The sequence below is a fragment of the Argentina silus genome, assembly GCF_951799395.1.
Source record: "Argentina silus genome assembly, chromosome: 14".
Taxonomy (NCBI): Eukaryota; Metazoa; Chordata; class Actinopteri; order Argentiniformes; family Argentinidae; genus Argentina; species Argentina silus.
The window spans coordinates 20,926,156-20,941,155 of NC_139668.1; the positions used below are offsets into that span (position 1 = coordinate 20,926,156).

The 15,000-nt window shown below is 49.7% G+C and overlaps 2 protein-coding genes across 6 annotated transcripts in view; one reads left to right on the top strand and one right to left on the bottom strand.

Annotated features, from left to right (window-relative positions):
• The window catches only part of hgh1 (HGH1 homolog), a 6,986-nt gene extending 719 nt beyond the window's left edge, over positions 1–6,267 (bottom strand). The window contains exons 1-6 of one of the 2 annotated variants that reach the window (XM_083684520.1): positions 6,214–6,267; positions 1,978–2,660; positions 1,390–1,490; positions 1,103–1,201; positions 463–554; position 1 (exon numbers count right to left, since the gene is read on the bottom strand). The exon at position 1 is cut by the window's left edge and continues 122 nt beyond it. In XM_083684520.1, coding sequence (XP_083540646.1) covers position 1; positions 463–554; positions 1,103–1,201; positions 1,390–1,490; positions 1,978–2,585 — 901 coding nt within the window. In that variant the 5' untranslated portion in view covers positions 2,586–2,660; positions 6,214–6,267. Of the gene's footprint in view, positions 2–462; positions 555–1,102; positions 1,202–1,389; positions 1,491–1,977; positions 3,726–6,213 lie in introns of those variants that run through there. The other variant, XM_083684521.1, reaches the window with a different exon arrangement.
• Positions 6,268–6,445: 178 nt separating this feature from the next.
• Positions 6,446–15,000, top strand: part of recql4 (RecQ helicase-like 4) — a 16,724-nt gene continuing 8,169 nt past the window's right edge. For 2 of the 4 annotated variants that reach the window (XM_083684338.1, XM_083684339.1), the window contains exons 1-9: positions 6,446–6,689; positions 9,279–9,370; positions 10,172–10,205; positions 10,394–10,476; positions 10,646–10,792; positions 12,223–13,364; positions 13,609–13,708; positions 13,886–14,039; positions 14,777–14,923. In XM_083684338.1, the coding sequence (XP_083540464.1) occupies positions 9,287–9,370; positions 10,172–10,205; positions 10,394–10,476; positions 10,646–10,792; positions 12,223–13,364; positions 13,609–13,708; positions 13,886–14,039; positions 14,777–14,923 (1,891 nt within the window). In that variant the 5' untranslated portion in view covers positions 6,446–6,689; positions 9,279–9,286. The remainder of the gene's footprint in view (positions 6,690–9,278; positions 9,371–10,171; positions 10,206–10,393; positions 10,477–10,645; positions 10,793–12,222; positions 13,365–13,608; positions 13,709–13,885; positions 14,040–14,776; positions 14,924–15,000) is intronic. The other 2 variants (XM_083684340.1, XM_083684341.1) reach the window with 2 other exon arrangements.

Here is a 15,000-nt window from a genome sequence, read left to right on the forward strand (position 1 = left end):
GCTGGGGGGGGGGGGGGGGGGAGGTTAATGTACATTATTATCACTACAAGTAGACTCCAGCCTTCTCCTACCAGTAGGACCAGTAGGACTAGGGCCCAATCCCAATCCACCCCTTGCCTCTACCACTTAGCCCTACCCCCCAACCCCTCCGTTTTGCGCGTTCACGTGTTGGGGTCGGGTGTCCCAATTCTTGTTGGGATAGAGGGGTAGGGTGGAGGGGTGGAGGGGTAGGTAGGGTGGAGGGGTAGGTAGGGTGAAGGGGTATGTAGGATGGGGTAGGTAGGGTGGAGGGGTAGGTAGGGTGGTGGGGTAGGTAGGGTGGAGGGGTCTGGAAGGGTGGTCCCATTTCAACCACAACTGTAACTCTGTTCCGAGGGGTCTGGGTAAATCTAAAGTGAGGGGCAGGGGTAAATCTGAGATGGGACTGGGCCCAGGACTCCAGCCTGCTCAGCTGATCAGTACCAGTATCAGAGTCTCCACCAGCATCTTCCTGATGTCAGGATCCTCCTCTCTCTTCTTGTCCTCTGGGAGGTACTGAACATCCACCGGCAACCCTGGAGGAGGGAGGGGGGGGGGGGGGAGGGAGAGAGAGAGGGAGGAGGGAGGGGGGGAGGGGGGGAGGGAGGGAGGGGGGGAGGGAGAGAGGGAGGGAGGGAGATACTTTTCTGTGACTTCATAAGCGATTCAGGGGTGAGAGGTTAGAGGTCAGGGTGTTAGGGGTCAGGGTGTCAGGTGTTAGGGGTCAGGTGTTAGGGGTCAGGGGGTTAGGGTGTTAGGGGTCAGGTGTTAGGGGTCAGGGTGTTAGGGGTCAGGGGGTCAGGGTGTTAGGGGTCGGGTGTTAGGGTGTTAGGGGTCAGGGGGTCAGGTGTTAGGGGTCAGGTGTTAGGGTGTTAGGGGTCAGGTGTTAGGGGTCAGGGGGTCAGGGTGTTAGGGGTCAGGTGTTAGGGTGTTAGGGGTCAGGGTGTTAGGGTGTTAGGGGTCAGGTGTTAGGGTGTTAGGGGTCAGGGGGTCAGGTGTTAGGGGTCAGGTGTAAGGGGTCAGGGGGTTAGGAGTCAGGGAGTCAGGGTGTTAGGAGTCAGGTGTTAGGGGTCAGAGGTCGTACCTTCGTTCTCCTCCTCCGTCAGTTCCTCAGGTCCGGCAAGCGGGAGCAACAGGAAGGGGAGGATATCCACTGCGTCGCTTAGCAACCACTCATGATGAGCTGAGGGAAGTCAGTGACAAACGCCCATATTAGGAACTCACAACTCTGGGGGGTTACGGGGGTTTAGTTCCTTACTGTATATCTAGTACTGGATTGGTGGAGGTTGTCCTTCCTGTATTAGTAGGAGTTGTAGTTCCTGTGTTGGTGGGAGTTGTAGTTCCTGTGTTGGTGGGAGTTGTAGTACTTACCGTGGTCGAAGCAGCAGTTTCGGAGCGTGCCCACAACTCCGCCTCGTCTGACCGTAGACGCCTCGTACCGCGTATACGGGAGGAGCCTCTGCACCACACACCTAGAGCACGCATGCACACACACACGCACACGCACATGCACACACACACACACACACACTTTAGCCTATATTAACATCTGTATGGTGTGACCATGTTAATGACGGAGAGATCTGATTGGTCCACTGTATGAAGAGAGAACCTCAGGGTTTAATTGATTGGTTAACGGAGCTGCAGCTGATCTGGCAACATTAAGACAACATTCCGCTTTCCGTTTTTGCAGCTTCGAAATAAAAGCAAAACACGTTAAAAAAAGTTACAATTTAAAACACAAATGGAAAGTGATGAGATCACAATATTTTCTCTTATCTTTGCCAAAATAAACACAAATTACCCAACAGAAAGTATACAATTTTGAAAAAGTAATTTTGATCTTTAAAATGTACATATTGGTGCAATTATGTAATTTTACATGCCTATTATATTTGTATAAACTGGACTGTACAGAACTATTTTTCAAAGATTTCAATTCATCTGTGGTGAGCTGACCTGTCCTGGTCCAGGATGAAGTGCCGGGCCTCGGGGAGCTGGGTGAGGTTGGACAGGAGGGGGCCCAGGTAGTGGAGGGACGCATTCTGGTTGTAGCCCTCCGTACAGAAGATCTCCACCAGCTTAGCCAGACCCATGCTGGGCTTCTGGGCCTGCTTCGGCTGGTCTCTCTCCTGGTCCTGGTCCTGGGTCTCGGTCTGGTCCGGCCGGGCCTGCATGGCCTGGAGCACCTCCTTGCAGGTCTTCTGGTGCCGGGATAGGTTGGTGAGGATGGTGCTGATCCGGTCTGAGAACATGAACTCCGGGTCCAGAAGGTTCCGGAGCAGTGTGGGAAGGACTCTGGCGTCGTGGACCAGCGGCCGGTGGAGCGTGGGGTCAGCTGACAGGTTGATGAGGGCGTGGTAGCAGTCCTTGGCCACGGCGATGGAGGGATCGGAGGTCAGGAGGAGCAGAGCGCGGAGGAAGGGGGGCTGGGTCCGGAGGTAGTGGCGACCCGCTGTGTCCCCAGACAGGCCCAGGAGGTACTGGGTGGCGTGACCTTTGACATCTGGCCGCGTGCCAGGGGTCAGGAAGGACAGCAGCTCTGCGGCCTCCGCCACACTCAGCATGTTGGCACGGCAACTGTCTCGGTAAACGTTCTGATAGGAAGGTTGGCAGGAGAGGGGACGGAGCTATGACATCACCTGGAGTGACAGAGAGAGGTGAGGTCAGGTGAGTGTGGAGCTGTATGGTTAGCGTTAGGGTTGGGTTAAGAGTTAGGGTTGGGTTAGGGGTGGAGCTGTATGGTTAGGGTTAGGGTTGGGTTAAGAGTTAGGGTTGAGTTAGGGTTGGGTTAGGGGTGGAGCTGTATGGTTAGGGTTAGGGTTGGGTTAAGAGTTAGGGTTGGGTTAGGGTCAGGTGAGGTTAGGGTTGGGTTAAGAGTTAGGGTTGGGTTAGGGGTGGAGCTGTATGGTTAGGGTTAGGGTTGGGTTAAGAGTTAGGGTTGGGTTAGGGTCAGGTGAGGTTAGGGTTAGAGCTGGGTTAAGAGTTAGGGTTGGGTTAGGGTCAGGTGAGGTTAGGGTTAGCTGCTGATGGTCGTGTCAATATAATATGCCTGCCCTCTCCAAGACTTCTCCATCACAATAGAGAACTCTACTGTGACCTCCTCCCAGACAGCCAAGAACCTTGGGGTGATCCTTGACAACCACTTATCCTGTGTGGCGAACAGCACGTTCCTGTAGATTCTTCCTCTACAACATCAGAAAGATACGTCCATTCCTCACCAGAGAAGCAGCACAACTTTTGGTCCAAACACTTGTGATCTCTCGCCTTGACTACTGCAACACACTCTTGGCCGGTCTCCTCGCCTCCACCATTAGGCCTCTGCAGCTCATCCAGAGCCGCCCATCTGGTGTTCAATCTCCCCAAATTCTCCCATGTCACTCCTCTCCTTCGCACCCTCCACTGGCTCCGGGTAGCAGCTCGCATCAGATTCAAGACCCTGGTGCTTGCCTACCAGGCGGCAAAGGGAACAGCCCCTCCCTACTTGCAAGCAATGGTCAGCCCCCAAACCCCTGCATGATCATTCCGCTCGTCCACCTCGGCTGCCCGCCTGGCACTGCCGCCTCTACGTGGATGCAGCAGCCGCACTACTCGGTCACGGCTTTTCACTGTCCTGGCGCCCCGCTGGTGGAACGAGCTTCCCACTGCAGAGTCACTACCAATCATGACTGCAGAGTCACTACCAATCTTCCGCCGTAGATTGAAGACCCATCTCTTCAGACTACATATTAACAGTCCCTCCTAAAGACCTCTTCACCCCCACTACCCCCCTGTACTAACCCTAACCCTAGAGACCTCTTCACCCCCACTACCCTCCTGTACTAACCCTAACCCTAGAGACCTCTTCACCCCCACTACCCTCCTGTACTAACCCTAACCCTAGAGACCTCTTCACCCCCACTACCCTCCTGTACTAACCCTAACCCTAGAGACCTCTTCACCCCCACTACCCTCCTGTACTAACCCTAACCCTAGAGACCTCTTCACCCCCACTACCCCACTGTACTAACCCTAACCCTAGAGACCTCTTCACCCCCACTACCCTCCTGTACTAACCCTAACCCTAGAGACCTCTTCACCCCCACTACAAGTTTCTCTCCTGTTTCTCACCCTAACCTGAAAAAAAAAAACCTTCTTCTAGCATTGATGTCTTATGTCTTATGATGACTGATGTTCAGATGATTCACTTACTTAAACAAATGTATTTGTTGTAAGTCGTTTTGGATAAAGGCGTCTGCTAAATGCCATAAATGTAAATGTAGGGTTAGCTAGGTTTAATGTTGACATGGTTAGTTAAGGTTAGTGTTGACAGGGTTAGTTAGGGGTTAGGGTTAGTGTTGACAGGGTTAGTTAGGGGTTAGTGTTGACAGGGTTAGTTAGGGTTAGTGTTGACAGGGTTAGTTAGGGGTTAGGGTTAGTGTTGACAGGGTTAGTTAGGGGTTAGTGTTGACAGGGTTAGTTAGGGGTTAGGGTTAGTGTTGACAGGGTTAGTTAGGGGTTAGTGTTGACAGGGTTAGTTAGGGGTTAGTGTTGACAGGGTTAGTTAGGGGTTAGGGTTAGTGTTGACAGGGTTAGTTAGGGTTAGTGTTGACAGGGTTAGTTAGGGTTAGTGTTGACAGGGTTAGTTAGGGGTTAGGGTTAGTGTTGACAGGGTTAGTTAGGGTTAGTGTTGACAGGGTTAGTTAGGGGTTAGTGTTGACAGGGTTAGTTAGGGGTTAGGGTTAGTGTTGACAGGGTTAGTTAGGGTTAGTGTTGACAGGGTTAGTTAGGGTTAGTGTTGACAGGGTTAGTTAGGGGTTAGGGTTAGTGTTGACAGGGTTAGTTAGGGGTTAGTGTTGACAGGGTTAGTTAGGGGTTAGGGTTAGTGTTGACAGGGTTAGTTAGGGTTAGTGTTGACAGGGTTAGTTAGGGGTTAGGGTTAGTGTTGACAGGGTTAGTTAGGGTTAGTGTTGACAGGGTTAGTTAGGGGTTAGGGTTAGTGTTGACAGGGTTAGTTAGGGGTTAGTGTTGACAGGGTTAGTTAGGGTTAGTGTTGACAGGGTTAGTTAGGGGTTAGGGTTAGTGTTGACAGGGTTAGTTAGGGGTTAGTGTTGACAGGGTTAGTTAGGGGTTAGGGTTAGTGTTGACAGGGTTAGTTAGGGGTTAGTGTTGACAGGGTTAGTTAGGGTTAGTGTTGACAGGGTTAGTTAGGGGTTAGGGTTAGTGTTGACAGGGTTAGTTAGGGTTAGTGTTGACAGGGTTAGTTAGGGTTAGTGTTGACAGGGTTAGTTAGGGTTAGTGTTGACAGGGTTAGTTAGGGGTTAGGGTTAGTGGATATGAATGGCAGCATCAGTAACAGTCCTGGTGTGTTCATGTTCATCAGCGCCGTCTGACCTGCTCCGCTGTCCACCTCTGGCCTGGCAGCTAAACCTAATCCTGGCAACCCTAACCCTAATCCTGGCAACCCTAACCCTGGCAGCTAACCCTAACCCTGGCAGCTAACCCTAACCCTGGCAGCTAACCCTAACCCTAACAGCTAACCCTAACCCTGGCAACCCTAACCCTAATCCTGGCAACCCTAACCCTGGCAGCTAACCCTAACCCTGGCAGCTAACCCTAACCCTGGCAGCTAACCCTAACCCTGGCAGCTAACCCTAACCCTAACCCTGGCAGCTAACCCTAACCCTGGCAGCTAACCCTAACCCTGGCAGCTAACCCTAACCCTAACCCTGGCAGCTAACCCTAACCCTGGCAGCTAACCCTAACCAGCGAAAGACTGGTAATGACTTTACCTTCCAGGGACTCAGACAGTTTAACTAAATAACATGTTAGTAAACAGTTTAACTAGATAACATGTTAGTAAACAGTTTAACTAGATAACATGTTAGTACACAGTTTAACTAGATAACATGTTAGTACACAGTTTAACTAGATAACATGTTAGTAAACAGTTTAACTAGATAACATGTTAGTACACAGTTTAACTAGATAATAACATGTTAGTAAACAGTTTAACTAGATAATAACATGTTAGTACACAGTTTAACTAGATAACATGTTAGTACACAGTTTAACTAGATAACATGTTAGTACACAGTTTAACTAGATAACATGTTAGTACACAGTTTAACTAGATAACAGGTTAGTAAACAGTTTAACTAGATAATAACATTTTAGTAAACAGTTTAACTAGATAATAACATTGTAAAGCCTCACCTCACCGCCACGCCGCAAAAACGCACTTCCGAAAAAGACTAAACTCGTACTTCCGTATTATGAAATGACGTGTCGTCAGACCAATCGGATTAGAGGTAACAGAAAGAGTTCCGCCGTTACAAATAATGCTTACTTCTAATTGGTTTCTCTTACCGGACGAGAGCTGCTATTGGTAGAATCGTTGACGTCATTTCCCCAGCGCGCTCGCAGCCGGAGCAGCGGGAACAGCGATTCTCCGCCGAACCACGACCACGACCAGGACCAGGACCAGGACCAGGACCACGATCACGACCAGGACCAGGACCACGACCAGGACCAGGACCAGGACCAGGACCAGGATCACGATCACGACCAGGACCACGACCAGGACCAGGACCAGGACCAGGACCAGGACCACGATCACGACCAGGACCAGGACCACGACCACGACCAGGACCAGGATCACGATCACGACCACGACCACGACACGGGCTAAAGTAAGATACTCCTGACTTTACACCAGACTTTATCTGTTTATCTGCCGAAGAGACGCGGTGAAGTCTTTGACCGCAGTTCACAACGCAAATGTCACAGATGGCTTGATGGAGGTTGTTGGTTGATGGTTGTTGTTGGTTGATGGTTGATGTTGTGCTGTCTCTGATGTCAGGTGTCCTTAATTGATTACATGTACCTATTTAGCCGTCATCTGTCACACACATTATATATGTGTATTATATAAATCAATAAATGTGTAATATACAGCTCTGGAAAAAATCAAGAGACCACTGCAAAACGATCAGTTTCTCTGGTTTTACTATTTATAGGTATGTGTTTCAGTAAAAAAACATTTTTGTTTTATTCCATAAACTACTGACATTTCTGCCAAATTTCAAATAAAAATATTGTCATTTAGAGCATTTATTTGCCGAAAATGACAACTCGTCAAAATAACAAAAGATGCAGTGTTTTCAGATCTCGAATAATGCAAAGAAAACAAGTTCATATTAATTTTTAAACAACACAATACTAACGTTTTAACTTAGGAAGTGTTGCACAGAAAGTCTGAGGAACCAAATGACGGCTCACAGAGAGGGTAGGATTCAGCCCGAAGGCGTATTTAATGGTAATAATAATAATAATAAGGAAAAAGGGAAGGGGGAAGAGTGGAGAATCCGGAGAGAGTAGTCCAGGGTCGGTCCAGGGTCAGCAGGAGAGCAGGTAGTCAGACGGGCAGGGGTCAGGCAGGCAGACGGGTAGTCAGACAGGCAGGGGTCGGGCAGGCAGATGGGTAGTCAGACAGGCAGGGTTGATGGAGGCAGATGGGTAGTCAGACAGGCAGGAGTCAGGCAGGCAGGGTGGTCCAAGGTAACAGGTAAGGCGCTAGGTCCATGGAAGGGTCGACGGGGGGAAACCAAGGAAGACGAGGTATCTGGATGGGCACAGGAGAAGGTTACAAGGAGGAAAACAAGACACAAGGAATTCTCAAGGGTTTCTCTGGAGGGCTGAAGCGTCTGTAGGTCACGAGTCTGTTACCATGAGTCACAGTACGATCTGGCACTGGAGTGATGACCAGGCAGGGTTCTTGTAGGTGCTGATTGGGGATGGGTCGCAGGTGTGCTGATAGACGATAGGGCGCAGGTGCGTTGCCGACTGGGAGCTGGACGCAAGGTGGTGCCAGAGGGCTGGTTAGGAGGGGGAACCATAACAGGAAGAGTTCAGAAATCAATATTTGGTGGAATAACCCTGATTTACAATCACAACTTTCATGCGTCTTGGCATGCTCTCCACCAGTCTTTCACATTGCTGTTGGGTGACTTTATGCCACTCCTGTCGCAAAAATTCAAGCAGCTCGGCTTTGTTTGATGGCTTGTGACCATCCATCTTCCTCTTAACCTCTGGAATGTGATCTTCAATGGGGTTCAGGTCCGGAGATTGGGCTGGCCATGACAGGGTCTTGATCTGGTGGTCCTCCATCCACACCTTGATTGACCTGGCTGTGCGGCATGGAGCATTGTCCTGCTGGAAAAAACAATCCTCAGAGTTGGGGAACATTGTTAGAGCAGAAGAAAGCAAGGACAACTTTGTACGTGGCTTGATACATGCGTCCTTCACAAAGACAAATCTGCCAATTCCAGCCTTGCTGAAGCACCCAGAAATCATCACCAGTCCCCCACCAAATATCACAGTAGGTGCGAGACACTGTGGCTTGTAGGCCTCTCCAGGTCTCCGTCTAACCATTAGACGACCAGTTGTTGGGCAAAGCTGAAAATTGGACTCATCAGAGAAGATGATCTTACTCCAGTCCTCTACGGTCCAATCCTTATGGTCTTTTGCAAACCTTAGCCTGGCTCTTCTTTGCTTCTCTTTGATGAAGGGCTTTTTTCTAGCTTTGCACGACTTCAGCCCTGCCCCTTGGAGCCTGTTTCGAACCGTCCTCGCCGTGCACTTCACCCCAGCTGCCGTGTGCCATTCTTTTTGTAGGTCACTTGATGTCATCCTACGGTTGTTGAGTGACATTTGAATGAGTTGCCGGTCATCCCGGTGAGTGGAGAGTAGTTTTCGCCCTCTGCCGGTCTGTGGCTTTGTTGTCCCTAATGTCTGCTGCTTGACCTTGTTCTTATGAACCGCCGTCTTTGAAATTTAAAGGATGGAAGCAACCTGACGCTCACTGTATCCCTCTGCCAGTAAAGCCAGCATTGAACCCTTCTTTTCCTCACTCAAAACATTTCTTTTCAACTCTTTTGGCATGGTCAATAGTTATTTTTTTATTCCATTTACTTTTGAGGTACTACTAGCACTGTTTTTGCCATCCAGCTGGTCCTATTGCAAGAGGATAGTGATGACCACAGCAGTGGTTTTTATACTTTTCCTCATTAAATAAGATTTGGTTCAGGTGATCACCTAATCAGTACCTCATTAAGTAGAATGAGGTGTGCCTGTATTGGAATTCAACAGACACTGGAATGGAATGGCTGCCATACATGTAGAGATGCTGAGCTGTATGTGTATTATATATGTGCCTCATCGATTACCTGTGTGATATTGTTAATGTTTAGTTTGGTAATGTTTCGTTGTTTGGGTCTCAGGAGGACGGATGGATCGTTACAACGAGGTGAAGGTTCTTCTGAAGAGCTGGGAGCAGTCGTTCCTTCAGGAGCACCAGAGGAAGCCCAGCAAGGTCTGAACACACACACACACACACACACACACACACACACACATACATACATACATACATGCATACTAATACATACTACTAATGCTACTACTATATTTATCTCCCCACTCCACTGTTGTGTTTCTGCTGCGGGTTAGGGCCAGGGATAGGGTGAGGGTCAGGGATAGGGTCAGGATGAGGGTCAGGGATGGGATAGGGTCAGGATGAGGGTGAGGGTCAGGGTTAGGGTCAGGGATAGGGTTAGGGTGAGGGTCAGGGATAGGGTGAGGGTCAGGGATAGGGTCAGGATGAGGGTCAGGGATAGGGTGAGGGTCAGGATGAGGGTGAGGGTCAGGATGAGGGTGAGGGTTAGGGTCAGGATGAGGGTCAGGATGAGGGTCAGGGTTAGGGTCAGGATGAGGGTCAGGGTTAGGGTCAGGATGAGGGTCAGGGTTAGGGTCAGGATGAGGGTCAGGGTTAGGGTCAGGATGAGGGTCAGGGATAGGGTCAGGGTGAGGGTCAGGATGAGGGTCAGGGTTAGGGTCAGGATGAGGGTGAGGGTCAGGGATAGGGTCAGGATGAGGGTGAGGGTCAGGGTTAGGGTCAGGATGAGGGTGAGGGTCAGGGATAGGGTCAGGGTGAGGGTCAGGGATAGGGTCAGGATGAGGGTGAGGGTGAGGGTTAGACTTTATCTGACTGGTTTATTGGGACTCGTTGTTGCTGACCGGCTGGATTCTGTTTATGACAAATAAACTTTGATTTGATTTAGTAACACAATGATAATGAGTGGTCTTGACATCTCTCTCTGTCTCTGTTCTCCAGGAGGATGTTGACGGAGCCTCAGAGGACGTCAGAAGTACGTACGGCCAGGGGAGGCTGCTGGAGGTAGAAATCGGAGGACCGGCTCAGTATTATCCATGCGTTACAATGAGCCTGTCCTCCGATTTCTGCCTTCAGCAGCCTCCTCTGCAGCCCACCTGCAAATTATGAATGCTTTATGAAACAAGGCAAGTCCATTTTTGTGTGTGTGTGTGTGTGGTACAGAGCTGTATAAAGAGTATGGACAGCTGAAACAGGTGAAGGAGAGGAGAGGTGACAGACCCCCAGAGCCCCGGCCGGTAGAGAAGGTAGCTAACCCTAACCTTTACCCTAAGCTTTGCCCTAGCCCTAACCCTAGCCTTTACCCTAGCCCCAACCCTACTAGTCATGCTGTTCTGTTAGTATAAATGTCTTATTATACTACAATCTGTCTTTATCCCTTCTCTCTCTACCTCTCTCTCCCCCCTCCCCCTTTAGGAGTCTGACTGCTGGGGGGCCCACCTGAACCGTAGCAGCCTCCCCGTGGCCCCCCCCAGTCTGACCCCCCAGGACAGAGAGTCCCTCCAGGCCTCAGCTCAGTTCTACGCCATGAAGCTGAAGGTCAACATGGGGGCTCTGACTAAGGTCGGACGCTATGCTTCCCACCGGCTTCTCATTATAGTGCCCTTGATAACTTAGCTGCATTTCTATCCTCCTATGTACACTCAGAAGTAGTAAAAATAGGTGATTTTAATCTAGACTGGTTGTCTCAAACCTCAGATAAAATCAACACCTGTGTGATGGTTTGCAGCTATCATAGTTAATCTCAAAACCAACATGGCCTAACTGAAGACTCCAGATAAATCCACCCTGCTACACCTCATCCTAACAAATAGGCCTTATCGTTTTCAGTGATCACTGTCCGAAAAAATCTATATATCTGCTCCCGCTTCCTTACAAAAAGATATTTTAAACATTTTAGTGAGCAAGGTTTTTTTTACATGATCTTTATTGGTTGAATCTTTCCCTTATCAGCTGCATACCTGACCCTAAAATATTATAATATAAATATAAAATATTTCCTATCTATATTTACATCTGGCAGACAAACATGCCCCCTTTAAACGCCTTAGAATTAAGAATAGATATAATCATTGGTATTGCACAGAACTCTCACATCTCCTTCTGTTGAGAAACCGGCCTGGGCCAAAGCTACAAACACAGACTCAGTCGCTGATTGGCTAATTTTCAGACAACTGAGAAATAGATGCACCTCACCATTAAGAAGCTAAATGAAGCTACTTCCTAAGTGCGATCTCAGATTCTGCTGTTGATCCTACAACATTTTGGAAAACAATGAATGTCCTGAAGCATGGAAATTCTCTTCCTCCCTACCTAAAGAAGTTTTATCAGACTCTAGCCGCATTACAGAGAACATTGAGATAAGTAATGTCTTTAGGTTTGGAAGGCAGCCCGATTATTTAACGGACAGAACGCAGTATGTCTTAACTGATGGTGTTAAACCAGGTTTTCTGGACATATCAAAGGATGTTCCACAAGGATCAATTCTTGTTCTGGTTCTTTTGACGATTTACTTGAACAGTATTGGATTCATAATTGTAACCTGCATCTATATTGTTTTTCTTGATAATTGTTTTATTATGTTGTAATTGTGTATGTGTATTATGTATTGTTGTAAACTCTGTGTGTGTGTGTGTGTGTGTGTGTGTGCAGGGCTCCCTGGTAAAAGAGACCTTGGTCTCAATGGGACTCCCTGCTAAAATAAAGATTAAATAAAATTTCACATTGCTTTCCTAAAACTTGTATCTATCTACTATCTATTTATGTATCAGAGACATTGTCTTTAGTCTTTATTTGTAATATAGCGTCATTTGACAAGATTGTATTCTTGTATAAGATATTATTGTTATTGCTATATGTAAGCTATACTAGACTGAGATAGTCTTGATGCAGTTCAGCTTCTCCCCAGGAGGCAGTGTTGCATTATTGTCCTTTGGGGAGAACCCTGCAGTAGATGACCATGTGACCTGTCTGTCCTCTCTCCTGCTCTCTAGGAGAGACCTGTCAGTCTGAAGAAGTCCTTCACTCCTCGTAGAACCACTCTGAGTCAGACCCCCACGCCTGCACCCCCCCCCTCCCCCTCCCCCCTGCCCAGGCCTGCCCACCCCTCTCCCCTCCCCCTGGCCTCACCTTTACAGCCTGAGCAGCCCCTGGAGCCCTTCCAGACCCTCCCAGCTTTGACCCCCTCCAGACCAGCTTCTACCCCCTCCAGACCAGCTTCTACCCCCTCCAGACCAGCCTCTACCCCCTCCAGACCAGCTTCTACCCCCTCCAGACCAGCTTCTACCCCCTCCAGACCAGCCTCTACCCCCTCCAGACCAGCCTCTCCCACCTCCAGACCAGCCTCTCCCCCCAGCCTCTGGTCCCCAGCAGCAGGGCTGTCCTCCAAGGGAGGCAGGGCCCAGCATCACCACAGCAGCCTGACCCAGAGGCTGGCATCGGTGGACAGCAGCTGGCTGGAGAGGTGCCAGGTGTTTGGGGAAGTGGAGGCCAGTGAGAGGCCCGTGGCAGGGAACCAGGCTCCTCCCCCGGCCACGCCCCGGTCCCAGACAGCTGATCAGGCTCCTCCCCCGGCCACACCCCAGTCCCAGACAGCTGACCAGGCTCAGGGCATCCTAACGTCTGCAGTTTCCAGACCTGGCTCTGGAGGAGAGGATGAAAACCAGGAGAGGGGGAGGAGGAGAGGAAGGAGGGATGACATTGGAGGAGAGGATGGGGAAACTAGACGGCGTCTCGCAGGACAGGAAGAGACCGCAGTCGCCACCGGCAACACTACCAAGAAACCTGGAGCGAGGGCCAGGAAGAGAGGGGCAGGGGGGGAGGGAGGGGAGCCTGAAGGTGACAAGGCTGGGCCGGAGAAGAAAGGAGCAAAGAAGAAGAGCAAGAAGAGACAGAGGGACCCTGACATGGATGGAGAGGAAGAAGAGGAGGAAGGAAGGAAAAAGAACAGGAGAGCCAGGAAGGCAGAGCCTATAGAAGGAGGGAGTCCAGGGAGGAAGAGGAGGAGGAAGGCTGGTGATGTCACAGAGAAGGAGGGGGGGAGGGAGGGGAGGAGGGGCCCTGGGGAGAACCTTCTAGGAGAAGTGGACGAGGAGGACATCAGACCTGCCAGGACCAGGAACACTGTCACACCCCGGTACACACACACACACACACACACACACACACACACACACACACACCAGAGATGGCAACCCTGTCAAACCTTGCTAAGTTCAATTCTATTGTATTATAGATGTCTCCACTATTATTGCTAAAAACATAAGTTCTCAAACTGAGGCCCTGCCTCTTTAGTGAGGAGAACTGTGATATGTCTGACCTCTATCATGTGACCTCTATCATATGACCTCTAACTGGCAGCTTTGATGTGTGTGTCTCAGAGCTGGAAACAACTCAGATGGCAACTTTGTGAAGATCAACCTTAAGAAAAAGTCTCACGTGAAAGGCTTCGCTCTGAGGGGGGCCGCGCTCAGGAAACAGGTAGTAATACTCTCTCTGACCTGAGGGGGGCAGCACTGATGTAGTTACACTGTCTGTCCTGAGGGGGGCAGCACTGAGGTAGTTACACTGTCTGTCCTGAGGGGGCAGCACTGAGGTAGTTATACTGTCTCTGACCTGAGGGGGGCAGCACTGAGGTAGTTATGCTCTCTGTTTCAGATGTACGCCCAGAAGTTCCAGTTGAAGGGCGAGAGGTTCGGAGGCGGGTTCGGGCGAGGCAGGGGGGGGTTCGGAAGCGGGTTCAGTCGTCAAGGCGACAGCTGCTTTAAGTGTGGAGGGACGGGACACTGGGCGCGGGACTGCCGGGGCCGAGGTGAGTCACATGACATGACCACATGATATGACCAGTCAACTCCCATTGGACCCTGGTCAAACCAAAAGATGATATTGCTCTGTTAGCTAGCTTAGCATAGTCTTGCCATCTAAACCCAACTGAGTTCAGAATTTCAATCTGCGTCGCCGTGGTTGCGGAGGTCTCGGGTCTGTGGTTGACAGCACATGGAAGTTCAACCTTTATCTCATCTGCAATGTCCTCCAAAAGTCGCCTCCCTCTCCTCTAGGGGGCAGACCCACTGCTTTGTTGGTTTAAGCAGAAATGGAGCTTATTGAACCCTTGCAATGAAGAACTATATACAGTTGTGGTCAGAAGTTTACATACACTTGTAAAGAACATGTATGTCATGGCAGTCTTGAGTTTCCAATCATTTCTACTACTCTTATTTTTCTGTGATGGATTGATTGGAGCACATACGTCTTTGTCACAAAAAACATTCATGAAGTTAGGGTTAGGTTCTTTTATGAATTTATTATGGGTCTTCTGAAAATGTACATATACACTGTATATATACAGTATATACATTAAACCTGTATGTTGTGTGGAGGTTAGGTCCTGACATGTTACTGACCTGTATGTTGTGTGGAGGTTAGGTCCTGACATGTTACTGACCTGTATGTTGTGTGGAGGTTAGGTCCTGACATGTTACTGACCTGTATGTTGTGTGGAGGTTAGGTCCTGACATGTTACTGACCTGTATGTTGTGTGGAGGTTAGGTCCTGACCGTGCCGTGGAGGCGTCTGCGGTGGAAGAGGAGGAGCCTGAACTGCCCACGCTGGAAGACGTCGCCAGGGCAACTGGCACGCTGCGGGCCCCGCCCCCCGGTATGACATCATCATCATTTACGGGGGAAAACGTCTCTGGTTGGTACACACACACACACACACACCACACCACACTCACACCACACACACACACGCACACGCACACACTCTCACAC